At 34.6% G+C, this 25,304-nt stretch overlaps 2 protein-coding genes across 2 annotated transcripts in view; one reads left to right on the top strand and one right to left on the bottom strand.

The window, feature by feature from the left end:
- The window catches only part of MMP16 (matrix metallopeptidase 16), a 279,495-nt gene that overhangs the window by 173,955 nt on the left and 80,236 nt on the right, over positions 1 to 25,304 (top strand). Inside the window, exons 5-6 of the mRNA XM_081266469.1 lie at positions 19,085 to 19,246; positions 21,282 to 21,493. Coding sequence (XP_081122595.1) covers positions 19,085 to 19,246; positions 21,282 to 21,493 — 374 coding nt within the window. The remainder of the gene's footprint in view (positions 1 to 19,084; positions 19,247 to 21,281; positions 21,494 to 25,304) is intronic.
- On the bottom strand, positions 16,684 to 19,021 carry LOC308633688 (poly(A) RNA polymerase, mitochondrial-like; the record flags this gene model as incomplete). The annotated part of the gene is given in 4 exon segments (XM_081266654.1): positions 16,684 to 17,989; positions 17,992 to 18,698; positions 18,700 to 18,758; positions 18,875 to 19,021. Coding segments are annotated over 4 exon segments (1,749 nt in total). The 3' UTR covers positions 16,684 to 17,153.

Raw genomic sequence — 25,304 nt, 5'->3', positions numbered from 1 at the left:
TAGCCTTTATACATGCAGTATTAGCATGAAGAAAATGAAAGAAGTAAAAATTAATGTAGATTCTTAGGGGAACTGTTAAGAATTAAACTCTGTATTGGTAAATAGTGGCAGATAGGTTGGAGAATAGTTTTAACTAAAACATGGGGTATTTTTAGTGGATAGTTTATAATGTAGTAAGAAAGCACTTAGGATTTTGAGTAATGGAGTACTGTAGTGATAGCAATGCTTTATCTACAGAATGCGGGTATTAGGTTTGTTTGGTGGAGTCAAGTTGATTCCTCAGGGACTTTTGATCTGCTGTGGCTTTATATACTGCTGGTTAGGCATGCAGTGGATAATAAATTCTTTCTTATTGTGATCAAAACTTATGGAAACTAACAGCCTGTGACAAACATTAAGCAAGTGATATTCCTAGGGAATCAGCGTTGTTTCTCTTTTTTAGTCATTTGTATCATAGTATTGCATCAATGTCCTCTACTTTTGTTTATATGATAAAGCTTACATAGGACAAGATATATGTGTGTCAATAATAAATTACTTGAGAGTCATATTTAGCACAGGGAAAAGATTTTAGTTTCAAACCAACATGGGAACAAACTTTCTTGTGCCACTTAGCAGCTTCTAAGTTATTTACTCTAAACCTTTTCTTCTTAAGGTATTCTCTTTGGGTAATTATGCCTCTTAAAGGGAGTTTTGTGAGGATCTAATTCAGGGCACTAATGGGTACTCTATGAATGTTAATTTTTCCTTCCTTTTTAGTAAATGAGAAAACTACTCCCCAATTAATTAGGTCCTTTGAAATGGAAGGTTAATTAAAAGTAAAGGAAACCTCAAAATCAGAAATTGATATGCCTTGCCTCTTTTTTAAGTCAGTATTTTGGGTACATTTTTAAGTCTTCCTATTTGCTGAAAGAATTTTCAAAGACTGCAATAAAGTTACTATATGGATTTATTGCTGTAAAATCTGCAAAAAAAATCATGAAACACAGGTGCTTTATTCATTACTTACAAGACACATACATGGAATCAAAGATTTGACAAGTCATATATAGACATTTAGGTTATGGTTTCCTTCCAAGTCATGAATCCTAGAAAGAAAACATTCTTCAGAACATTTGAATTTTTTAACCATGTTGCCAATAGTGTATTCTGCCAACACCTAAGCTAAAACTCTGGCCTTTCATATATTTGTTTACTTAAAAATAAGACAAGATATTTTGCTCTATCTAGGTAGGATGAAAAATAAATAAATATGATTTTTCATTACAGAATATGTTGAATAAATCACAAACGAATATAAAGAACATCTATTATTTAAAAAACAAATGTCCTTTCATTTTCACTTCCATTTTTATCCTGCTATTTCAGTTTTAACACTCTAAAGACAAACTAAAGAAAGCAGATAAAGAAGGCACTTAGGTGACATCACATCCTTTTGAAAGATCCAGAAATATTTCTTAAAATTTGCTGTGTGAATACCAGTCCAGGCATGAATCTTCTGATTTTATTCCCCATTACCATATATGTGTATCCTATAAAGTCCACTACTTTACAGAATACCTTTGATGAACTGGCTTACCTAAGCCTCGTTAATATTCACCTTACAAATAATTTTCAAAATTGTTGTCTTGCATTTCAGTTTTTTATTTCCCCCATGAAAGATAACTTATTGATCAAACCAAATTTTACATTTTGCTCTTATAACACAAATATATACTCAAAGTAGTGTTCTGAAATGAGATGTGCAGAAAGCAAACTCATTCGCCTTTGCTTATTGACATCAATAGTTTTAATCATGTTAAAGAATTTCATTTAAAATAACTCTTGTCAGGAATGCCTAAATTGTTGATCGCAAGCTCTGAGTCATCAACTCTATTGGCCAGATGAGTAAATTAATGCCAACTTTTCTACTGGCTTGGAGGCACAATGTACTAAAAAGATACAAACACTTGCACACACAGAGAGACATTAATAGGAAGCCTTCCATAAAATTGTGTGATTATATTAAGATGCTAAGATTATAATTTTACACATTTTACATTTTATGCATGTTAGTCTAATTTTACTATAAAAGTGTCTTCATGAAAAAAAATATAGGCTAGGGAGAAAGTCATAAGGAAACAGGGTTGCTCTAGAGGAAGACCAAAAATGAAAACAAAATTAACATTTAAAAAAATTAACATTTGAAAAAAACCCACCACTTTAAAGCAAAATCAGACTCTTATCTCAGAGAAATGCTTCAGTTAGAGGAAAAAGGGAAGACATCAGGACTTCTAGCTAAATCAAAATGTAGCCTCTTTTTTCTGCAATATACCTACTATTGTTGTTTGAAATATGTATTAACGGTTTATAAAAAGAGATTTGTTTGTATGTTATCATCTCTACACAAATACTTGAGCAGAGATGTATTTTTTTTATTTTTTCCCCCCAGGATGACAGAAAATTATCTATGCCTAAATCATCAGCTTGATAATGTAACAAAAATGAATAATCAGGTGGCAGTGAACTGAGAAAAGCAAAATCTAGATAATGAGTAAAAGTCCATCTTTCCCTAAATTCTAAATTCTTTAATTCTTTATGCTTCTACTTTCAGAAACCAAGCAGTTGTACTTAAATACAGGTTAGTTGTTCCTACCCATGTAAACATATCTTGGTAGAGAGAAACCAGGGTACATAGAGTTGCTCTGAAGGCCAGACACACACACTCTGGTGACTGAGTACACAAGAAATCCATTGAGGTCTTTCTGTAATTTTCATTGTTGATATCCTGTTAATTCCCCCTTGTTATGGCCTTCATGTTGGAATTTGGGCACTCCTATGAGAGACTCTATTGTGGTCCTCAAGAGCTGATAATTTTAACCCCACCATTCTCCAATTGTTATTTTCTTTTAGAAAGTGCAAATGAACCAGAAAACTATCTGAATCTATCCAGATGCCCAGATGAGCCATACCATCATCCCAGCTCCTGAGGCACCCTCCTTCTTAGAGGCCTTTCTTCTGGAGCCCACAAATGTCTTCCCAATATTTTCCTAAGCATACATAGTCATGATTGGCCTTGATACTTTATAGGATCAAGTTAATGAATGTGATTAAGTCATCATGTTTGCTGATTGGCACTAATCAAGGCTCCTACCCCCTACATAGAGACTAGGAGAAGATAGGGGCCTTATCTTTCTTGATGAGCACAGGCCAAAGGGATGGCTCCCAGGTCCTTGGGGAAGAAACTTTGGAGTTGTAAAACTTAGAAGATGCTTGGAAGATTTACATCTCAGAGGGTAGAGGAAGAAATTTCTAAAGTATCATTTTTTTTAATTTTCTAAAGCAAATGCTATAAATAAAGGGAAGTCAGGTGCCTATAATCAGGATGAAATTTGTCTAAAGTTTACTCAAGCTAAAGGGAAAGTTAAGGCCACCTTCTTCATAAGTAAAATGATAAGCCACAAAAATGCATATCATGTTCAGCCACCGTGTAAATTATTTTGTATGCTTTAATCACAGACATTTCTTTATCATTATGATCAGAAGTTCCTCTCCAATATAAAATAAAACAAGTTTCTGGTGCCTAAACATTTAGGCTAAAAAAGCTGGCATCTTGTGTGAACAAAAGATATTAATTACTTGGTAATTATTCTTCTCATATGCAAGCAGATAATGGCTTCCAACTTTAGAAGTATTTTACAGATGGACTGATAGCAGACAGGGGAATCTCCATGTGTGCCCATAAAAACTGACCTTGAGTTTGCAGTTGTATACTGCATATGCTATTTACAGGGAATTGGCTCTTTCAATTCTGCCTCTTATCATCCCAGTAAGCCCAGTACTCTTCCTCAAAATGCCAACTCATCTCCTTATGAGCTAGCCCTGTGTATAGCAGCACCATATCAGTGGTATTACCATAAGCCTTCTAGGTACTTCTATTATATGATAAGCTCCTGAATCAGAAAAGAAATGTTTGGGGGATATAGTGAAGTACATAGGAGGACTACATACAAGTGAATAAAATGGTTTAGAAATTTTTGTACCACTTTTTTTGTTTTATTGGTTGTTCAAAACATTACATAGCTCTTGACATCTCATATTTCATACTTCAGATTCAAGTGAGTTATGAACTCCCATTTTTACCCCGTATACAGATTGCAGAATGGATGTGTAACCAATGTACCACTTTATTTTTGTTTATTATTCATCATTCCATTCAACACAAAATTTGCAAAGAACCAATTGAAGATACTATGTGAAAGTAATGTGAAATATTTACATCTGAGTTTTAAATGGACAGATTTTATAAGTCATAACCATTTAGTATATTTCAAAAATTAAAATAGAAATCTTAGATTTAATTTTTCTGTTTGTGACAATAATGAGAGTATGAGATGCTTTAAACAAAATTTGGTAATTAAAGGGTTATGATTAACTATTTTAATAATGAGAAATAACAAGTTTTTGTTTTTTTCATATATACATTATAGTAGAATGTATTTTGACATATTGTATATACATAATATAACTTCCCCTTCTTGTGGTTGTACAAGACGGAGGTACACTGGTCATGTATTCATATATAAATATAAGAAAGTTATGTCCAATTCATTCTACTGTCTTTCCTAGTTCCATCCCAGATATTAAATATATGTGTATATATATATTTAATATATATATATATATCCATCACTCAAGTATTTCCTTTCCAATATCATACTCTCCTATTTCATTCTCCTTTCACCATCCTGACAGGGTCCCTGATCACCTGAAGACATTGACTTACTAACTTTCTTATTGCTTCATTTGCCTTCAGCCACATCTTCCCTCCAGTTTCTTTTACATACTGAGACCTCTTTACATTTCAATAGCCAAAGTACTGTATTATTTTTACAGATCGTGTTCTTAAACCTGCATTCAAAATTCCCCCAAACTTGCTCTTAATGGATCTTTCATATATGCTGTATGATGACCATGTTTAACAGTGCTCTGGTTTTGATAAAGTCAGAAGTGATAATTAGGAAGTCAACACACCTCTGACCTATTGAAATCTAATGTACTGGAACTTCAGCTTATTCTTGTTTAGTTATTATCTCCCTCAAAAGTTTGCTATAAATTTTATTAATAATAGGAATATGAGCAATAGAAGTTATAGTTGGTACTATTGCTAAAATTATAATTCTTTAAGTACTAAACTATATTCTTGTTAATGTTTCTTTGTAAAATATCAGGTACCAAACATTTATAGCTTTAAACAAATTCATTAGAGTAAATCAATATCATGAAAACAACTTAGATCTTTGTTAGCCAGGCAGTATGGAGACACTAGGAAAATATTTGGATAATCAAGACCAAAATATACTTAGTATTTTTTTAGCCTACAGTTTGATTATAAAGGCTGTGCTGAATGAAATAGACATGTTTTCTCCTAATCCAAAAAAGTCTAGACTCTGTTCTCTCTGTAAAATATTTGTATACATGTTATTACTCAACCTACCAACAACCCTATAAAATAGATGATGTTAGACTTATTTTACAAATGAAGAAACTGAACTGCAGAGGGATTAATAAATAGTTGGGAGCCAGTGAGAATTTTAAATCTGGTTTGTCTATTTTTTCCTTTGTATGTCTTTAAGGTGTGCAGTGTATTATTTTATATATGTTTACATTGTGAAATGATTCTCATAATAAAGTTAGGCAATACATCCATTGCCTAACATAGTTTCATAGTTTTCTTCCTTCTTTTTTTTTTTTTTTGGTAGTGAGAACACTTAAAATTCAGTTAACAACTTATAAGTATATTACAAAGTATCATTACCCAGAGTCATCATGCTGTGCATTAAATCCTTAGAACTTATTCATCTTAAAATTGAGAGTTTATACCTGGGTTTGTCTTAAAGGACTTAAGTGGGGTAAAAATAACTCCATTATCATATGCAATGCTTTGCTAATACATTCATGTTTCTTGGGAGAAGTTACATGTTTTCTCAAATTCTCTGAGAGGCTTATGAGCTCCAATGAGCTCAGAATTAACTGAACTAAATGCTCAGTTCCTTAATTAAGAAAAAAGAGCCTCATATTTTCTGTCATGGAGTAGAAAATCAATTACATATTATGATAAATTTTCAGTAGTCCAGTCACTCTATAAATAGTTCCTTACCTTAGTAGGTAACTAGTAATTTTTTTTAAATATGTTGCATAGTTGCTGCTGGTATAGAAATTGTAGAACATATTATAATTACTGCTATATAAATAATAATTTGTATTATCCAAATAATAATATGTCAAATAATTCAAACCATTTTCTGAAAAGTGGATTTGCAACTTATTACATGATTATTCTTGTTTAGTTAATTACTAAAATTGATCTCTTTTCCACTAGCTGTAGAGAAAGGCAGGTAGGATTCCAGAATCATTCTGACCAATCAGAATGAGCTGCCCATGGGGAAAGTATGACACATGGGGAAACTTGACCACACGGGAATGAGTGGCATGGCACATACCTGAGGATAAATGCTCCTAGAATCTTAACTCAAAGAGAAAACAAAGAGTTCTTTTTTTCTCTCATGTGATTAACCATACCCTACCTTGCTATTTTTCAGTGAGACTTTTCTGAATTAAGAGAAGACATGTCTACTTCATAAAGCACAGACTTTATAAACAAATGATAGCCTAAAGGAATACTAAGTGTACTTGGCCTTGATTATCCAAATATTTTCCTAGGTTCTCCACACTACCTGGCTAACAGAGACCTAAGTTGTTTTTATTAGATTGATTTACTCTAATGTATTTTTTTAAAGCTATAAATGTTTGGTACTTGTGTGCTTTTCAAAATATTTTTACTGATTTTGGAAGACATCACCTATTTGATTGCAATTTGTTTCCCCTCCTATCTTAGGTGCCAGTGTTGAACTCTGTCTTATAAGTAGCATGCTTCAGACCTAACCAGGTCCAAACAAGCAGCTGTGACATTCTCAGCAAACCATCCTCAATTGCTGATGAAATATTTTGAAACAGAATTTTAAAAAATTAAAGAACATGTACTATATCTTTGTACCTTTCTCTGACCTGTCACAACAGTTTCCTTTGTTTTGAAAACAGGTTTTTGTTGTTGTTGTTGTTTTTGGTTTTTCGTTTTTTGGGTTTTTTGTTTTGTGTTTTTTTTTGAGTGTGTGTGTGTGTGTGTGTGTGTGTGTGTGTGTGTGCTTTAAAGCATTTGTCTGTTTGTTTGTTTATGACAGGCTGTCACTAATTCACCCAGGCTGGCTTTGAACTTGGTGATCCTCTTGCCTCCTTCTACCTCCTGAGTAGCTGGGATTATAGTCGTGTACCACCATATCTGACCGGCTCTAAGACATTTAGACTTAATTAAAATTAAGTTGTAAGCAATGAAAGTGACTAAAATTTCCTGAGCAGCAATAATTGTACTGAGGAAGTAATCTGAATTGTGTCCTTATAAAATTTGTACGTTAAAATCTTATCCCCCATGCCCTAGGAAGATTTGAAGATAGGGCTTCTGGGAGGTACTTATGGTTAGATGAGATTGTGAAGATGGGGTGCATTTGATGGGTTCCTCTACTGGAAGAGATATCAGAGATCCTGCTTTCCTTCTGTATATGATAGTGTGAGGACATACATAGCAAGTAGCAGTCTGTGAGTGAGGAAGAGTACCCTCACCAAAGCCTGACCACGCTGGCTCCCTGATCTCAAACTTCCTGGCTCCATAACTGTGTGTGAAAGTAAATTCCTATGTTTATACCTACAAGTTTATGGTATTTTATTATGACAGTCCAAGCAGACTGAAACAGATAATTTTTAACTTTTCTAAAAATTAAGTTTAGCATTAATTCAATGGAGAAAAGAAATACTATGATTTCATACTCCTAGAAAGAGCTCTTGGGAAGCAGCTGTATCCTTTGAACAGGTAATTTGATAAGATGGTTCTGTCTCCTGGGATGCACATTTTGTTTCTTTTGATCTTTCAAATGTTGGAGCATAAAAATAGTACTATATACAACAAAACACTTAAATTCTGAGCATAAGTGAATACAAATTAAGTGCACCCTTAATTTATCAGACACACATATAAATACTACTCATAATTGTAATTGCATTGTATTTGGTCATAAAACATAAGCACCCAGTCAGAGACTTCAATAATAGACTTCCTTCATTTTAAACTATGCTTGACTCAATTGGACAAAGTGTCTGATGGAGGAGCCAATGGAATATTCTGAAGCATGGGGCACTAGGAGAGGAGCTAAGCCTTAGAGGGCAGGGGAAAAAGCAAGAGGAGACCACCCAGCCCTTGATAGACAGAAACTTGCATAGAAGAGTACATTTTAGAAATAGAGGAGAAAAAACTACTCAAAACTGACTTCTCTCGGCTTCTGTCTTGAAGAATAGAGTTATGACCAGACTCTTTTCTGGACCTGCATCCTCAGAATGTAAATTCCAATTCTGTCTCACGTGGACTGCCTGACTTGACAAGTTCTACAGCCTCTGAAAATGTTATTAGTAAAGCAGAGTGAAAAAGTATAGGCCATGATGTTTCATTGACAAAGCCATTGACATTTATGGTTCATCATAGATGCTCAATAACCTGGACTTACTTCCTGTTCTTTTGATAGATTTATCTACCCCACTTCTGGCTCTTTACAGGAACTTCATATTTTCCTGACCACTAAGAAAGTGGACCTCTTGTCAGTGAAGTACAAAGTAATAGCAAACATGCAACCAGGGTATCAGGTGTACAGATATGTGATACCTACAGCAGGAAGAGAGATGGTATTTTCACCTACTGAAATTTTCAGTGACAGATTTTTCTTTAGACCTAGGGTTACTGCTAAACTATTCAGTATATGAAAATGTGATTGAACTGGACAATATTTAATTCCCCTCTTTATTTCAGGATTACTGTACCCCCACTAGTACCTCAAAGGTCTTTTCATTTTTTTCTTTTCCTATCTACCAATTCTAACCACATAGAGAGGAATTGAATACTAAAATTATTAATTATTTATCAATATGTAAGAAATTACCCCAAACACAGCCCCTTAAAACAATAAACATTTATTATCTCACATAGTTTTGAGGTCATGGATACAGAGGCAGCTTAGCTGGATCTTCTTGATCAGGGAATCTTACAGATACCTCCACTGGCAGAGCTGCAGTTATCTGAAGGGATTGGAGAATTTACTTCCAATCTCACTCACATGGCTCTTGTAGAAAGGCTCTTGTAGAAACCTGGTTTCTCTTGCTTTTTGATGAGAGAAAGAAGACGAGAAAAGTAAGAGGGAGAAAAATGCAAAGAAAAGAAAGAAGAGAGTGGACAAAGATGGAAGTCGTGTGTATTTTATCAACAAGGATAAGTTACAGCTCGTGTTTTATTTTTCCTGAATTGCATAATTAACTTTTCAAAAATAAAAGCTATTTTAAAAACAAAAAAACATAATAAGTTACAGAAGCAGTTATTATTTTCATGATCAGCAAAGAGGTCTGGTGCATTATAATTGTCTATTTCATAGGTGAAAATGACACAAATTTTTTTCTGTCATTTAAATTGCAAATACACATTAAGAGAAGAAGGAAAGGGAAGATATTGGGAATGAAGTTGATTGAATTATGATATGTGAATGTACAAATACATAAAAAAACACTATTATGTATAATTATAGTAGACTAAATAAAAACAAGTATTAAGAGCATCAGAAGTTGTCAAGGCAATTATAGTGTGTGTTACAATCAAATTATTTTCAAAAGAACAAAAATATACAGAGACAAAGAAACTAAATTTACCTGGGGACTTGGGGAAGGCTGTTCATAAAGGATTTGACTTTGAGTTTTGTTCTTAAAGATTAATATGATTTTGTAAAAATAGCAGAGACAAACTAGAAGATAATAGGAAAGAAATGCTGAGATTCAGCAAGTCTCCACAAACAGCATACAAAATGATACTGATTTTATGAAGCTCAAACACTAGGAAAAACTTCAAATTATTGAAATATTTGGTAAAAATACAGAAATATAAGCAAGATAATTGTTCATTTAAATCTTAGATTAATGATTACCTTTGGGGGGAATAGGGGAGCTAAAGTTATGAGATAAGAGGAAAAAAAACCAGATAGATTCAAAGGTGCTGGTGATCCGGTTGTTGAATAGGCTTATCGAATTATCAATGTTAGAATTCCAATAATTTTCATATATGAAATACCATACAATCAATTTTTAACATTCAGAATATGTTAGCAGAGGGGACAGCATATGAATGGAGGGATGAGAGAGCTTGGAATAAAATATAGACATAATTATGACAAGGAAATGATAAAGGAGGCATTATCTTTCATAATACAGAGTTCAGTGTTCTGAAATTGTATTGGAGGACACAAAGGGAAGGAGATTAGAGACACAATTAAAAGCCTCAAAACACAAAACTCAAAATCTTGCAAAAGAAGCAAGAACTATTTCTGTATTAAGAACCAAGAGGCTGATTTCTCTTTTGTTGCCCATGTGGTGATAAGATCAAGGCATATTCCAGTTGAGAATCTCGCATAATGTGAATTAATGATAAGTTACAGGAGCAGTTATTATTTTCATCATTACGAAAGAGGTCTGGTGCATTTTAATTGTCTAAAGCTTGTCATGTGCCAACAACTTTTGTTCCTAGTAGAATTCAAATCACAGGGTGGTACTTTATTTAACAACTTACCCTTTCAAACTATTGTGAAGCTGCAAGTAACGTTTAATTACATTATTGCCAATCATCTGAAGAATGGTAATTACTTGGAGCCCTTGGCCAGCATTTCTGATTAGAAGTACTGTGGCATACTCAACAGGTTACAAGTTCATATCCCAATCCTATTAACTTTCTTCTAAAAGCCTGACTTTATTTCTTATACAACATGATTCTACCCTTAGAAATGGTGTTTAGGAATAATGTGAATGATCTGATGAGAAACTATACATGAAATGAAATGACGTGGGCTGTAATGACCTTGTTGATAGTAGGTCTGTTTTATTTTTGTCCTTTTGCATTCCTCTTACCAGACAATACGTATATAGTCACCAAGAGATTATTTTCCAGTGAGAGATTTGAGATTAAAGCTATATTCGAAACCAGCACCATCTCCATGCTGAGCAGATGTAGCCAGCTGTTTGTGGTCAACTCACTGCCAGCCTTTGGGTTTTCTGCTCTTGGTTCTGATATCTGGATTTTTATTGGTCCTTTGTCTGCTGGATAGATCTTTGTTTTGCCAAAAGGTCTGCTTTTGATGAGTGTTTCCTTTGCTTTCAGCCATTGATAGTACAATCCAGACAAAACTTAACCATGTGCCGAGGGTGTGGGCATGCTCAGAAGCTGTCCTACCACTTCTACCACCTGTCTTTCTCCCACTTAACATATTTTTGGGGGTAGCAGTCAAACTCATTGGTATCAGATTCTTGTATATATGTGTAATTTGAAAAGACAAAGGTATTGATTTTAGAGCTGGGATTAGATAATGTGCTACATCTAAAAACGACTGTGACATCTTTTCCTTCCAGTTTTTTTCTCATCTGTGAATATCCTCCATGACAGAATCCATTAAAAGTCTTTTCCCTAAATTTCATACTTCCAAACATCTTCATCATGTATTTCCAGTGTCTACCTAAATAACTCTCTTCTTCCTTATGTTTTTATTCCTTCTCCTGTGACTAGACTAGGTTGCTCAGATGATCACTGATAGCCTTGTTCCCCTTGTTTTCCAATCCAGAGTAGCATTGATTTTTTTCTTCTTTTGTGGTGCTAGGGATTGAATGCATGGCCTTGTGCATGTGAGACAAGCACTCTACTAAGTGAGCTATATCCCCAGTCTACAGGCATTGATTTTTAAAACTACTTTTCTATGTTCCAGTAACCCAGATGTCCTAGTCTTTTGATTTCCCGGTATCAGACCGACCATGTTTAGGTGAAATTTAACATTCTAATCTTTACTCCCCAAATCCAAACTAGCTCTCCACTTCCCGAAAGCTAGTCTATTTATTCTAGATCACTAAAAGATTAATCATCTACTATAGACCAGCCAGTGTCTTCAGAATTGAGAACATGAAGATGAATGATGTTCAATTTCAGTCTTCTGAAGAACTCAGAATATCCTGGGAAGAGTTGTCAACAGATGATGCCAATAAAATGCAACTGTTGTGGCAGGGGACACACAAGGGGCTATGAGCGTCTGAAGGAAAAGACACAGAAGGATTTCCCCCAAGGAGGAAAAACATACAAAGTAATATTTTGAACAGTTATGGCAAGTCTGATGAGGTGTTCACCCAGTGACCTACAGAGCGAAGGGCAATCTGAGAAAAAAAGACAGTTATGCAGAGACCCTAAGGATTGAGCAAGCATCTATTTCTATGACTGGGAATAAGTTCATACAAGGAAAAGAAATAATACAATGTTGGAAAGGTAGGGCAAGGAATTATTCATGAAAGTTCTTGATTAATTTCCTGAAGAATAAGGAATTATCTTATAGATAGTGGGAAAGTGATAGAAATTCTTTTTTAAAGCAGTTATTTTTTCTGTCTCTCTCCATGTTTCTTTCCCCCAGGATCCCATCTGTAATTTCACTTTCTGTATTCTGCAAAAATCATGCTCTTTAATTTCTTTTAGCACATTCTTAAGGAAATAATCTCCTACATATGAAATAATGTTTAGTCTGATTATCTACTTACCTTTATTCATATCCATCAATCACCACATGAAGCAGAGGATGCTCCTCACCTGCTAATTCCCATTGACTTGAGCATCACCAATTCTGCCTCTGTTTCTTTCTACTCTCCATCTTCTGAAACTACTACCACCAGAGAAATTCCAAGTCTTTCATTGTCCACATCCTCTTGATAATGAACTTCTGCTGTGAACATTTTCCCTTAAGTTGTTTTTTGCAACTGAAATTATTCTTTACTTTGATTATATTCTTTCTCTTACATTCTTTCCAGTGTTTTCTTCTCCATATTCTTTCTATCACAATTACTCAAATCAAGGTCTCAAATCCTTTTTAATTATACTTACAGATCATTTCCATACTCCTTCCATAAAAACGTTAAGCTCTCATGGTAATATTTGTCAGATTATTCCAATCACACACTCTCTTTGCTGTAGTCCTCTATTGACCCTCAAGTTATCTCCCTGTTTCTTGATGATTTTTTCTCATGGTTCACTGCCACTCTCTTCAGTACTACTGTAGCTTTAATTCTTGGTGTTCTCAACAGTCAGTAGATCATTTTTCTAGTGTTCTGGTCTCTCAGTTATTAGAGCTCCTCTCCAATTATTTCATTTCTATTCTAATTCAGAGACTTCCTTCCATAATTATATTCTTACTGTTACTCTTAAAAATCTCAATTATGAATATCCATAATGGGTACCACTCTACACTTGTCCAACTCACTCCCAATAACATCATGACTTCCTTTGACTACATCAGAACTTAAAAGTTGAACTTCAGTTATTTTATCAACCTACCTCTTTCTTGTCTTCCTTATTTCATAGTATTAGTGTCATTTTCCTTACATGGCACAAGTACCATGGTCTGTCAAAAATCACTCCTTTACATACACCAACAGTTCCTTTTTCTTTCTACTTTTAATATTAATTGTGTTACAACTCTATTGACTCAGCATCTACATTAACCTAGTTGAATGAGGGTGGACAGAAAAGACACAACCACACAGTGGATCCATTTCACTTCAGAATCATGATCCTCAATATTGCCTATGTTTTCCTATATTCCAAGTCCATTCTCTTTTCAACTCCTCTATGTGTATGTATATATATATATATATATATATATATATATATATATATATATATATATATATATATCATACTTTCTTCTCTCTCCTTTTTCTTCCACAGTGTTCTCTTAGTTTTCTCTTATAACTTTCTTTCTATTTCACAAAGCAAATTTAAAAATTTAGAAGAGATTTCCCACCACTACTTTCCCATCCTGTTATATTTTACCTTCTTATCTGTTACTTCAAACTGTACATGCTTCTGAGGCCAACTTCCACATTTTATCCTAAGGATACTTATTGCAAGTGGCTGAATTCCAATTGCAATAACTATCTAACTTGACTTGACACCTCCCACTGAATTTTTTTAATAATTTCTAATTAAACACTAAAAAAACTGAACTTCTGATAATGCTCCCCAGCTCTCTGCCCCACATCCTGCCTCCATACAGATGTATACAAAAGCAATAGCAAGCAATTGACCTGGGGCTTTCTGCATCTCAGTGGATGGCAGCTTCATTCTTGCAGTTTCTTGGATCAAAAACGTGGTGTTACTTTTGACCATTTTCTTTTCTTAGACCATGCATCCTGTCCTGTATTAAACTCTGTGACTCTGCCTTCAATATTATCTAGAATTGTATCACTTCTGTCTATCTTCATTGTTCCCACTTTGGTCTAGTTCAACAGCATTTTTGCCTGGATTATTTCAATAGCTTCAGATCTTGAATCATGCTGCTTCCTTGCACCTTGCAGTTGATCCTCAAGAATAATTAGAGTAATTATCCAAGTGATCCTGTTTAAATGGTTGTCAGATTATGCCCCTTTTCTCCTCAAAAACGTTTGGTGCTTCCTACTTTAGTGACACCACAAACCCGAACCATTACTGTTATCTACCCTGCATACATGCTGTCACCCTGATGACCCCATCCTTTCCAGCTTTGCTGTTCATCCTCATCACTTATAACTATATAACGTAATATATGTTGCTCTTTTATTTTGTTTCTTCCTAGTATCCTCCACTTAAGAATGTCAATTCTACAGGGTTGGGAATTTTCTGTTGTTGTTTACTATTATATTGTAAGAGCCAAGATAAGTGCTTAATCCATAGTAGGCTTGCAATGAATGATTGTGAAGTATGTGAATGATTTAATGAATGAAAACTTGTTTTCATATGAATGCACTATATAATCTGTCATGCATGCTAATGCTTTTATAGCTGTGTGATTTAGTGTAGTGATTAAAAGTATAATCTCTGGCATCACAATAAGAAGTTTTAATCGAGCTCTGCCTTACTATGTGATCTTGCATTGCATAATGTCTCCAGACATAGTTTTCTTGTTTTGTTTTTTTTTTGTTTTGTTTTTTGTTGTTGTTTTATTTTGTTTTTAAATGGAGATGATGATAATACATAAATTAGTCACATGACTGTTGCAGAAATTAAATGAGAAAATCCAGGTAAAATCAATATGCCCACAATAGAGTTAGGTAGCTTTCAGTGAGATAATTAGTATTCCATTACTGTAGCTAATACATATTATATTTTGCTTCTTTTGTGTCTTGATTTTCTCTTTTAGGTAATTTTATGGGAAGATTACACTCTTTGAGGTTGAAAATAGTAATATTTATTTTTTTATATACCTCTCAAACTTGACTCCCAGTTTTTAATCAGTTGTTCTTTGAGTCAGGTAAATCTCTGGAAATGTAGTTTCAGTGGTTTTTCTCAGGGTGCTAATGTCATGTGAGGAACCGGCCCCTTAATCTCATCCATTTCTCCATTACAAACTACTCCAGAATAGGGGAAAAAAGTTTGGTTATTTACCTGGATTTGTGTTCCCAAAGTAGTCCTTTGAAGGAAATTATCCCACTGCACTACAAAATGCTTGGAAAGGAGTTTTTCTAAAAATTATAGTCACTGAAATCATTTGCATTTGTGGCCTGTCATTTATGTAAAACTTGACACTTTAATCTCGTTGAAGATTTTGCTTAGAAACATAATCCTGAGAAATATAACAGTCCCACTTGATGCTAATATATTATAAGTAAATGTTTAGAATTAACTAATGAAGATATAAAGTCACATTTTTCTTCCTGAGGAGTTCAATTATGAAGATTTGCTATCAGACAACATGTAGAAGTCATCAGCAGGGAGTGACTACATAAAGTCACATAATTTGCACTAAGTAGACTTGACTTTACATGTTTACTGTAAATGGGAATTTTCCATGGGGCACAGCAGCTCTTAGATAAATATATTCTGTTCAGATTATCTATGAATTGATGAGAATTGGTATTTATAGAGCTAGCATTACAATTCATTAGTACAACTGCTAACCAGTGGTTTTTTTATGCTACTATACTACTACTGTATAGTGATATTGTGTAGTGAAAAATTAAAGATTTAGTCTAGAATTTACAATAACTTGAATACCAGTTGCAGTTTTGTTAAGTACGAGCATCAGTCTTGACAATCAAATTGTTTGTGCCTTAGTTTACTCGTCTGTATAAAAGTAGGAGTTATATCTGCTCTGTTTTTTACTTAGTTGTTGTTAGAATTTTTTAAAAATAATCTCTTATTGTTATCTTTATGTTATAAAAGTAAGGTGTTGTATATTAGGTATTATAATTGGAAGGTTATTTTAACAGCAGTATTATTGGTTTCTGGTTCTGTTGTTCTTTCTTCAACTTTTATTCTTTTTTCTAACTTCCACTTTCCAAATTTCTGTGACTTCAATAATCGCCACTATCTCCTTCCCCCCACCAACCCCTTTTTAAAAGAAGGATATTGGATTTGGTGAATAGGATAGCCAATGATTAAAGCATACTCATAGTTGAAGTAAAGAGTTCCTTTTATATTTCTTGGGTAACATTTGGAATGTCTAGATTGTTCTTTTTAATTCTTTTTTTTTAAATATCACAATATTTTTATATATTTGATTTGGAACACCTTGAATGTAATGACCACAGTGTTAGGTTGGGTTAATGTTTAAAAAAACAAATATTCTTGGATATCAGTATCAACTTTTAATTTAGATGTGAATAAGAGTACTTTGTTGCTTGAAATATAAAAAATACATATTAAAGGGCACTCCCAAATTCTGAAGCTTTATTGTATTCATTCCATACATATATACCTAGAAGTCCTTTTAAATGGCTAGATTCTAAAACTCATTTTTACTATTCAATTTGTATAGTTTATTTAGTCAAGTATATTCCAACCTTCTTTTGTCCATTCCTTGTAGTCGAAGTTGTAATAAAATGCCACCTTAGTATCTGCTTGGTCAGACAGAAAACATCCCACAAAGTTAAGGGAGCAAGTGATAAAGGCTGTGAAAAGGAATGACAAAAGATGAGATCTGTCAACTGTCACATCTGTTCTTCCCGGGAGTCCACAGAAAGCAAAGTAGCAGCCATTATGTATGAGTACTAATTGTTCTTTTCCCATTGGCAGTTGTGGCATTTTCTGTACTGTTACTTTTTATGGAGTCTAACAAGCTTCTAATTCTTTCACTCGCAGGCCTTTTGTTTTTCTTTTTGGCAAGAGACTTACTATTTGTGACAGATGACAGTAGTAGGGCTGCCAGCCCCCAGGGCTGGTTACTTGATGGAGAAGGTCGATCTTTATCTTCCTCTTGTAAAATCCAGGCACTTTCTCTGGCCAAATATACAAATTTCTGTAGCTGACTTTGACTTACATTTTTGCTAATGTTGAGAGAAGTTTCAAAAGGGTTCTGAATATGAAGAGGAGAAGAATCGGGTTTGTTTTGTTCTCTTCCCTGTCGAATATTTATGGAATTCTTATTGAAAGCGAAATTTCCAAAATATTTAAAAAATTCCTTCGGTAGTAATTCTAATGTTTCTGTGTTTTCTGAAGGTTTAATTTTATTCAAGTCACGAATAAATGTACAGTTTTTGCCTTCTATTATACATTTATCTTCTGCATCTGCTAGGGTTTTTAGGGAATCTAGTGTTGGAAGTATAGGGGGTGATCTTTGCTGGAGAAAAAAGATGACCATCATTGTAAGAGAGAAATTTGTAATCCAAGCACCAGGAATACTAGTCGTTAAGGAATGTGCTCGAGCCCAACATCGCACACTGAACACCAAGGCTCTTACTCTTGAATCCAAGGCACCACAGATATAAAGGAGTTCAGAACTTTTCAAGGCAATCCTATTGTTAGTAGTCAAATCACACTGAAATCCAGAGGCCTGGTGGGAGAATCTCACAAGCGGACACTGAGCATTTAATATTTTTGTACACCCACACAACTGGGGCCAAAGTGGTCAAGGCATTCTCCTATCACAGAAAGGATCTTCTGAGTTGCAATTCTTTCTGAAGGAACATTTTTCACTTGAAATTCCACCAAAAAATTTCCTATGTTCTTATGAGTGCTGAGTTTTCCGATTTCATCTAAATCCAAAAACATGTCCAAATCACATCCCAATTTCCCAAAAGTGTTCACTGAAGAGCCAAATGGTCTGACTGTACAGTCTGGAAAATATGCAGCTGCTATGTCCTCAATAAGAGAACAGGTGAGGTACCGGAGCCTGGTGTTTTCCTCTGTTAGCTGGAATTCCTTCAGAAGAGTGTTTAACTGATCATCTATACTTTCTGCACAACAAAGTAATTCAAAAAGCTTCTTGCTCGAAGGAGGCAACTGATTACTTGACTGTATATATGGCCGTTCAGAAGTCTGGTTTGATGGATTCTTTAGCTTTAAATTGAAGAATCGTGACCTGAATGGAATTGCAGCCTCTGTGACCATGCTTGGAGTATGAGTTCCATTCTTCAGTGAACGTATACTTTCTTTTTGGCAAAATTCTACAACAGCATAGAGGCCAAAGCTCTCATAGAAGAAGTGATTATTAATAGGTCCATGTTGGGATAAATACTTGAGAAACTTTTTTTCACTGATTTTATTTGGGCAATGAATTAAAGCAGTTCGCTGTGCCTGTTCTTTCTTTTTGCACCTCAGTGAATCTCTTTTTGGGACTCCTGTCTTCAGAGCCAGGCAATTTCTGGAAACTTCCTTTTGGTCCAAAGGGTGGGCATATCATCAATGGAAAGCTCTTTCATGGAATTTGTCAAATTCAAGTAAAAGGTTACTTTTTCTTTTGGAGAAAGCTGTCTCCGCGCTCCCAGATGGCAGCTCTTCTCTCCTGAAGGCTGCGGCTACAGTTTCTGGAGAACTGAGAGGCCTAAAAGCAGGGCGCTGGAATCGAGCGTTTCTTTGGGCACACAGAGACAGGCAGGTCAAGCGCCCCACGCCGCAAGCCGCCATGGTTCTTAATTCTTTATTTGACTATTGTTATAATCATTTTGTCTTCTATTCTCCTTTGCACAGGAAATGACTTATTTCTCGTGGCAGTTCACGAACTGGGACATGCTCTGGGATTGGAGCATTCAAATGACCCCACGGCTATCATGGCTCCATTCTACCAGTATATGGAAACAGACAACTTCAAACTTCCTAATGATGACTTGCAGGGCATCCAGAAGATATATGGTAGGTTACCACTGTTTCTGTTTGGTTAAACCAGCAGTGATGTTCAGAACCCTGCTGTATTTTCTTTTTAGAAATGGATGCTGTAAGTATATAACACAGTGAAAAACTGAAGGGAAAAAATATATGTGTATGTGTGTGTGTGTGTGCACGCACACACATATACATACATACACATCTGGCCCACAGGGAAAATTCTTCTGTCAATTTCTCAATTGAGTTTTGTTGATACAGTTTCAGATGCTTTAATGTATATGTAATGGGGAAGTCTTTCTTATTGAAAGTTTTCGTATGGTATTTAATTGACATTTGCAGTTATACTAATGATCTAATAAATGTTTATATTTAAAATTGAACTAAAAATATAATAAATTAATGCAACCAATAAAACCAGTAATAAATGTAAGAATTTTATATAAGATTTTGAGGTTTTAGTACAAACTGACAGATTAGCTCACAGTTTCTGTGATTTGCTATTAGGAATTTCCCAGAAAAATCACTCTTGGAGGGCCTGAAAACACCCTTATATGATGGATGTAATAAACTGACCTCAGAGGTAATAAACTGACCTCAAAATCATGAAGAGTGAAAGTTAACCTGCAAGGGAGTGAAAGTTAACAAGTGGCTAAGTTTATTAATACATAACATGAGATAAAATTTTAGTACAGTAATCTCATTTTCATTTATGGGATGCATTGGTTAAATGCAAATTAAGAGAAAAGGGAAGACTAGCATGCATATTTACTAAATCCTAACTCCCTCAATACAACCATTGACCTTTTTAAAGACATTTATTTCTCACATAATTGTTAAGAACTTGACATTTATAATTTACATATAGCAAGTATGGTTTACTAAATTAATGAAGTGAAGCTTTCATTTTTATAACACAAAGACAAATATGTGCTATCTGTATGTTAATATCCAGCATCCAAAGGATGCTATTTGCATTTTTAAACAGTGTAGTTTAAGTTCACTAATTTTCTTTGCATTCATTAGTTTTTAGATTTTAATATCTCAGAGGCAAGCATTCTTGCAGGATAAAAATAGATTTGAAAAAAAGGTCAGCTTTTGTGCTGCTCTTTATTTTGTTGGAGCACTGAGAAAAAAGACCTGTGTCAGCCTCAGAGCTAAAGATCTCATGCATTGAATTGTTAGCTTATGCTTAAGTGTGTATCATCGGAAATTCCTCTCAAGCAGTTAGCTGAAAGAAGTCTTTTTCTCATGACCTCATGAATTTAGTAGTCTAAAGATCTACAAAACAATATCCTTCCCATATTTAAATTTTAAGTGCGAACAGCTCTGTTTTTACGTTTTAAAACATAAATCCCTTGAGGAACAATGCTTACTTATCATTTGTACCAAATAACATGTGTAAACTTTGGCTTGATTTAGAAGCCACATTTTAGAAAAACATCTTGACATTAATATTTTATTGGTGGTATTTTAATCAATAGGTACTTTCAATTCAATATTTAAATGAAACACTCATCCAGCAATTTGTCAAAATGTTTAATCAAAGGAAATAGTGAAATCAGTAAAAGTTTATAAAATATAGTTTTAAAAGTTTATAAGATCTACTGTAGGATAAACTTTGATTAGTTAAGTGTTTATCTTTCAGCAATATTTGCATGTCTGTCAAAATTCAGAACTAATTTTATTGGAGCTTACATGTGTGGCTCCAGGATTTATTTCCATTTATTTATTATTTATAAACCATCCACTTCTAAAAAAAAAATTTGAGAGCAGCTTTCCAATAAGGTCTATGGTGAAGCTAATTTTAAAAAAAAATCATTAAAAATTGACAAAGAAAACCTAGTTACTTGGATTCAGAATCTAGCATGAGGAGGACGGTTTCATATAGACTTGGCAATCAGTGGATAAGATGTTTTTCTGTTTCAGAAAATATAGGATCCTAAATACCTCTTAGCTTACTTAGTCTGTGCCCTATGCTGATAAGTGATTGTTCTCTGTAGCATATTTTCCAGCACTATTCCAGTTTTAAGTGAGCCAAGCACTGTCCTCATATTTTCAAAAGGTCCACCTGACAAGATCCCTCCACCTACAAGACCTCTACCAACAGTGCCCCCACACCGCTCTATTCCTCCGGCTGACCCAAGGAAAAATGACAGGCCAAAGCCTCCTCGGCCCCCCACCGGCAGACCTTCCTATCCTGGAGCCAAACCAAACATCTGTGATGGGAACTTTAACACTCTAGCTATTCTTCGCCATGAGATGTTTGTTTTCAAGGTAGGAGGCTGATTTTTTTTTTTTTTTTTTTTTTTTAAGGGTAGATCAAGTATCTGGTGTCCCTTTAGAAAACAAGTTCTCATTCATTCTGACACTACCTTCCCAGCCTCTCACTGTTGGTAGGTCCAAAAAGGAAAAAAAAGCATCCTAAAAAATAAATGCACAAATGGGCTTAAATGTCTAGCAGAAGATTGCTGTAACGGTCTATTTTGGGAATACATTTATGTCAGCAGAAGCTAAAATGCTTAGGAATGTGAGGGTGAAAAATGCTGCATGTTATGAAGAGATAAAATAGCATAATTTAAATCATGAATAGGAACTAATAGGCATGATTTGCTTGGGAGCATAGCCACTTCCAAGGACACTGCAGCTATTGTATCTTTGGTGTACACATCCTTATGAGATACCTATAATTAGACTTGACAATTATATTGTTTTTTGTTTTTTGGTTTTTTTTTGGAAGATTATTGATCATTTTGTTTGGGATCTACTGGTAGCCATTTGAGTTGAATCTTTTATGAGACTATCATTTCTATTTAACATACATGTTGTTTTAGTCAGCCATTTATATCTACCTGCTTTATATTATTTGTTTAAAAGACTACAAGCTAAAATTATTTTTACATTTGTCATATGCTGCTTAATGTCCTTGGTTTCTCATACAATAATGCTGAAAAACAATGTATCAAAAGTAAATTATATAATATTGAAAGGTAAATATACTGTAATATTGAAAAGTAATATTCTCCCCCAATCTTTGTAAACTGATCTTAAACATCAAGGAAGAGTATAAATTTGTATGTTGCCAGTAGATTATTAAAATAGCTGCATTTTACCAGTATTATCCATTTAAAAGTAAATTAATATGCTCTTATTTTTGGTTGAGATGAATCAATACATAATGAAATATTGCCCTACTTATACAGAATTTCCTGTCTACTAAGGCAATACTTTAAAAATATAGATTTCATGTAATTTTTAGTAGACAAAGTACTCTATTTCCTCTTTGAAAAATAAGATCTGGAGTTGATATATTATGCATGAGACCATTGTGCTTTCCAGAAAAAATCAATGCATTTCTTCAAACATATGAATAGGTTTTTGAATTCTATAAATGCCCTGCTGGGGTTACTTAGTGGTGGAGTGCTTGCCTGGCCTGCCTGAAGCCCTGGGGGAAAATATATACCATATATACATATGCATATATAATGGGTGTTTTTATATATACACATATCCACCATGACTTTATTATAGCTAAGTGCAGAACAACTATTAAAAGAAAACAGAGTGCAATCATTTGTTTATTTTACAAGACACCAAATGAAAAATGAAGGATTTTATTTTTACTGTTTTGGCTGATTTCCACATTTCAGCTTGTAACTTTGGTATCAGTGAAATCACCAAGTGACAATCTTACCTAAGAATATGATGAAAAATGGACTCTGGGTGTGTTCTTTTTCAATACTACTGTCTGTTTAAATAAACTGTTGTTCTCAGAGGAGTCTGGTATCTTCCTAGCTAGGGATGAGTTTGACCAGTCTCTTTGCATTGTGCATTGAAGGTGTTTAGTAAGTGCTGTTGACTGACAAAAGGAGGTCCTATGATCCCCATTTCCTGCAATCAGAAGTGTATCAGAACTCTCAAATAGGATGCAATTGCCACAATTTTCTATATCCAAACAGATGTAGAAAGGACAAAAGAACTGCTTGCTTAAACTCTCAGGTTATCTAGGATTCCTTAATCAAAACATCCTAATGAACTAAGTTCCTAAAATCAGACTGAATTTAATTTTTTTAGTAGTCTCTGCTCTCTAAGATTAATTTATATTGAAGATAACACGATCTGATAGTCATTGTGTTCTGAATCTCCACTTTCCCCCGCTCAGTAATGTCACATAGCTTAGTAATTTTCTTATTTACCTCATTTTTCACATAATGTGTATGCATGCTGACTAGTTTATCAGACATCGAGAATGTGTGAATGGAAGCAGGCATCCCTGTCTTTATAGTGCTCATATTTCAAAAATGAAAGCAAAAAGGAACATAAACACAAGATTAAAAGTCTATGTTATTGAAGCAAAGAAGCTACAGAGGTCTAATCAAGCAAGAAGTTTTACTGAGATAGGGCTTCTGATTAATTTTGACAGTGGCCTTTTCTAGACACATTACAGAAATTAGTAGTTTTGCCAAAACTTTGTGTATTGAGGGAGAGAAGATAGTCATGACACTGTCTAATGAAAAGCGCTAAGTGTTGTCACCCAGTTGAATACAGTATTGGATGACACTAACAAGGACATGAACAAGTTCTGCTTGCCTTTGATTAATAACTGTCATGGACTGAGTAGCTAACATGCACCTGGATGAATCCTCAGCACACATCCTTACTCTCTGAACCTCATAACAATTCTGTAAGTTAGGTAGTATTCTCTGTTTTACAAATGAGAAAACTGAGAATCAGGAAAGTTCAAAGTCATTTGTTCAAGTTAAATGCTTGTGATGAGTAGTTGTACTTAGTATCCTTAACTTCAAAATTCCCCCTAAGCTTTGCTGCTGTGTTACCTGAAAGATTTAGGAAAAGTTTCAAGGAAAGGTGGACCTCAAACTGTATTTTGAAATATTAAGTATTCAAGAAATATTTATGGCACTCCTACAGTGTGCCAGTGTTGAGGAAATGGCAGTGTAACAGAGCACAAAACAGGATAGACCCTGATGTCTTGGGGCTTGCTTTGCAGCTTTCTAGTGGGTAGAAGAGAGGGCTTCACTCAGCTTCCACAGGTCAGTGTTATGGAAGGTTGTGAGAATGCATCTACATGTAGAATACATGAAATGCTATTTTTCTTTGTTAAGAACTACTGGTCTCCTTGTTTTTCTCTATACCCACTTAGTTCACACTATTTTCACCTGTGAGTTAAAATCATCGCCACACACCTGATCTTCCTGCCTGAAATTGCTCTCTGCCAGAATGCCTTTTGAACTCCTGCCTTGTTAATTTTTCTTTAATATAAATCTTATTTTTCATATTTGCACCTTGTTGTCTAGCTGTTCGAATATATTTAGGAAATCCCAGCATGTGATCTCACTCTTATTAATAGCTTGATTTTCTACCTTTCTTTATTACAAACTCTGTACAAGGTAGAAGCCTGTGTGTCTCATCAGCTTTCCATTAGCACCCATTTCTACCTTTGTTTTTATGTCAGATGCTTTCTTCTCAAGCTTGTACTTACTCACACCTTTCCTCCTCATCATCTTCCAGATGTGCATCCTGTTCTCTGTTTTATCAACCTTAAATCTTTCTAGTTATTTCTACATGTGTTCTCTACCTCCACACAACATGTTTTCAATTTCTGTCTTCTCTATTTCTTAGGGTACTTTTCAACTAAATTATAAACTTCCTGACATTACAGGGCAGATGCCAGCTGTGAAGCTGAGGCTGCCACAAAGACCCCTCTTCCCCTTGATTCTTATGATCATGCCAGAAAGAATTCAGACATGTTGCTCAGACATGAGCTTATTAGTAGGGGCAGGAAAAGAGAAAAGGGGACATTCTCAAGGGAGAGGCTGGGTCCTTTCAGAGAGGAGAATATTGGGAGTCCCAAGGAAATTCCCACAAAGTCCTAGATCTGCCTTTTGATTTTTGACTGACAGCCTAGGAACTGCTTGAACCAACTTCAAGAAAGGATGGCATGATGCTCTAGAGTAGGAGTTTTTAAGGAAACTGGGACCCCTTTTTTGCCACTCAGTTTATTATACTTCGACCCTTAACATGCTTTCTTTGTGAGGTCTTGATCGTTTGGTTGCCAGTGTGATTGGGA

The sequence above is a fragment of the Spermophilus citellus genome (genome assembly GCF_964194105.1).
Source record: "Spermophilus citellus genome assembly, chromosome: 14".
NCBI classification, from domain to species: domain Eukaryota; kingdom Metazoa; phylum Chordata; class Mammalia; order Rodentia; family Sciuridae; genus Spermophilus; species Spermophilus citellus.
This window is presented reverse-complemented; position numbering and strand designations above follow the sequence as displayed.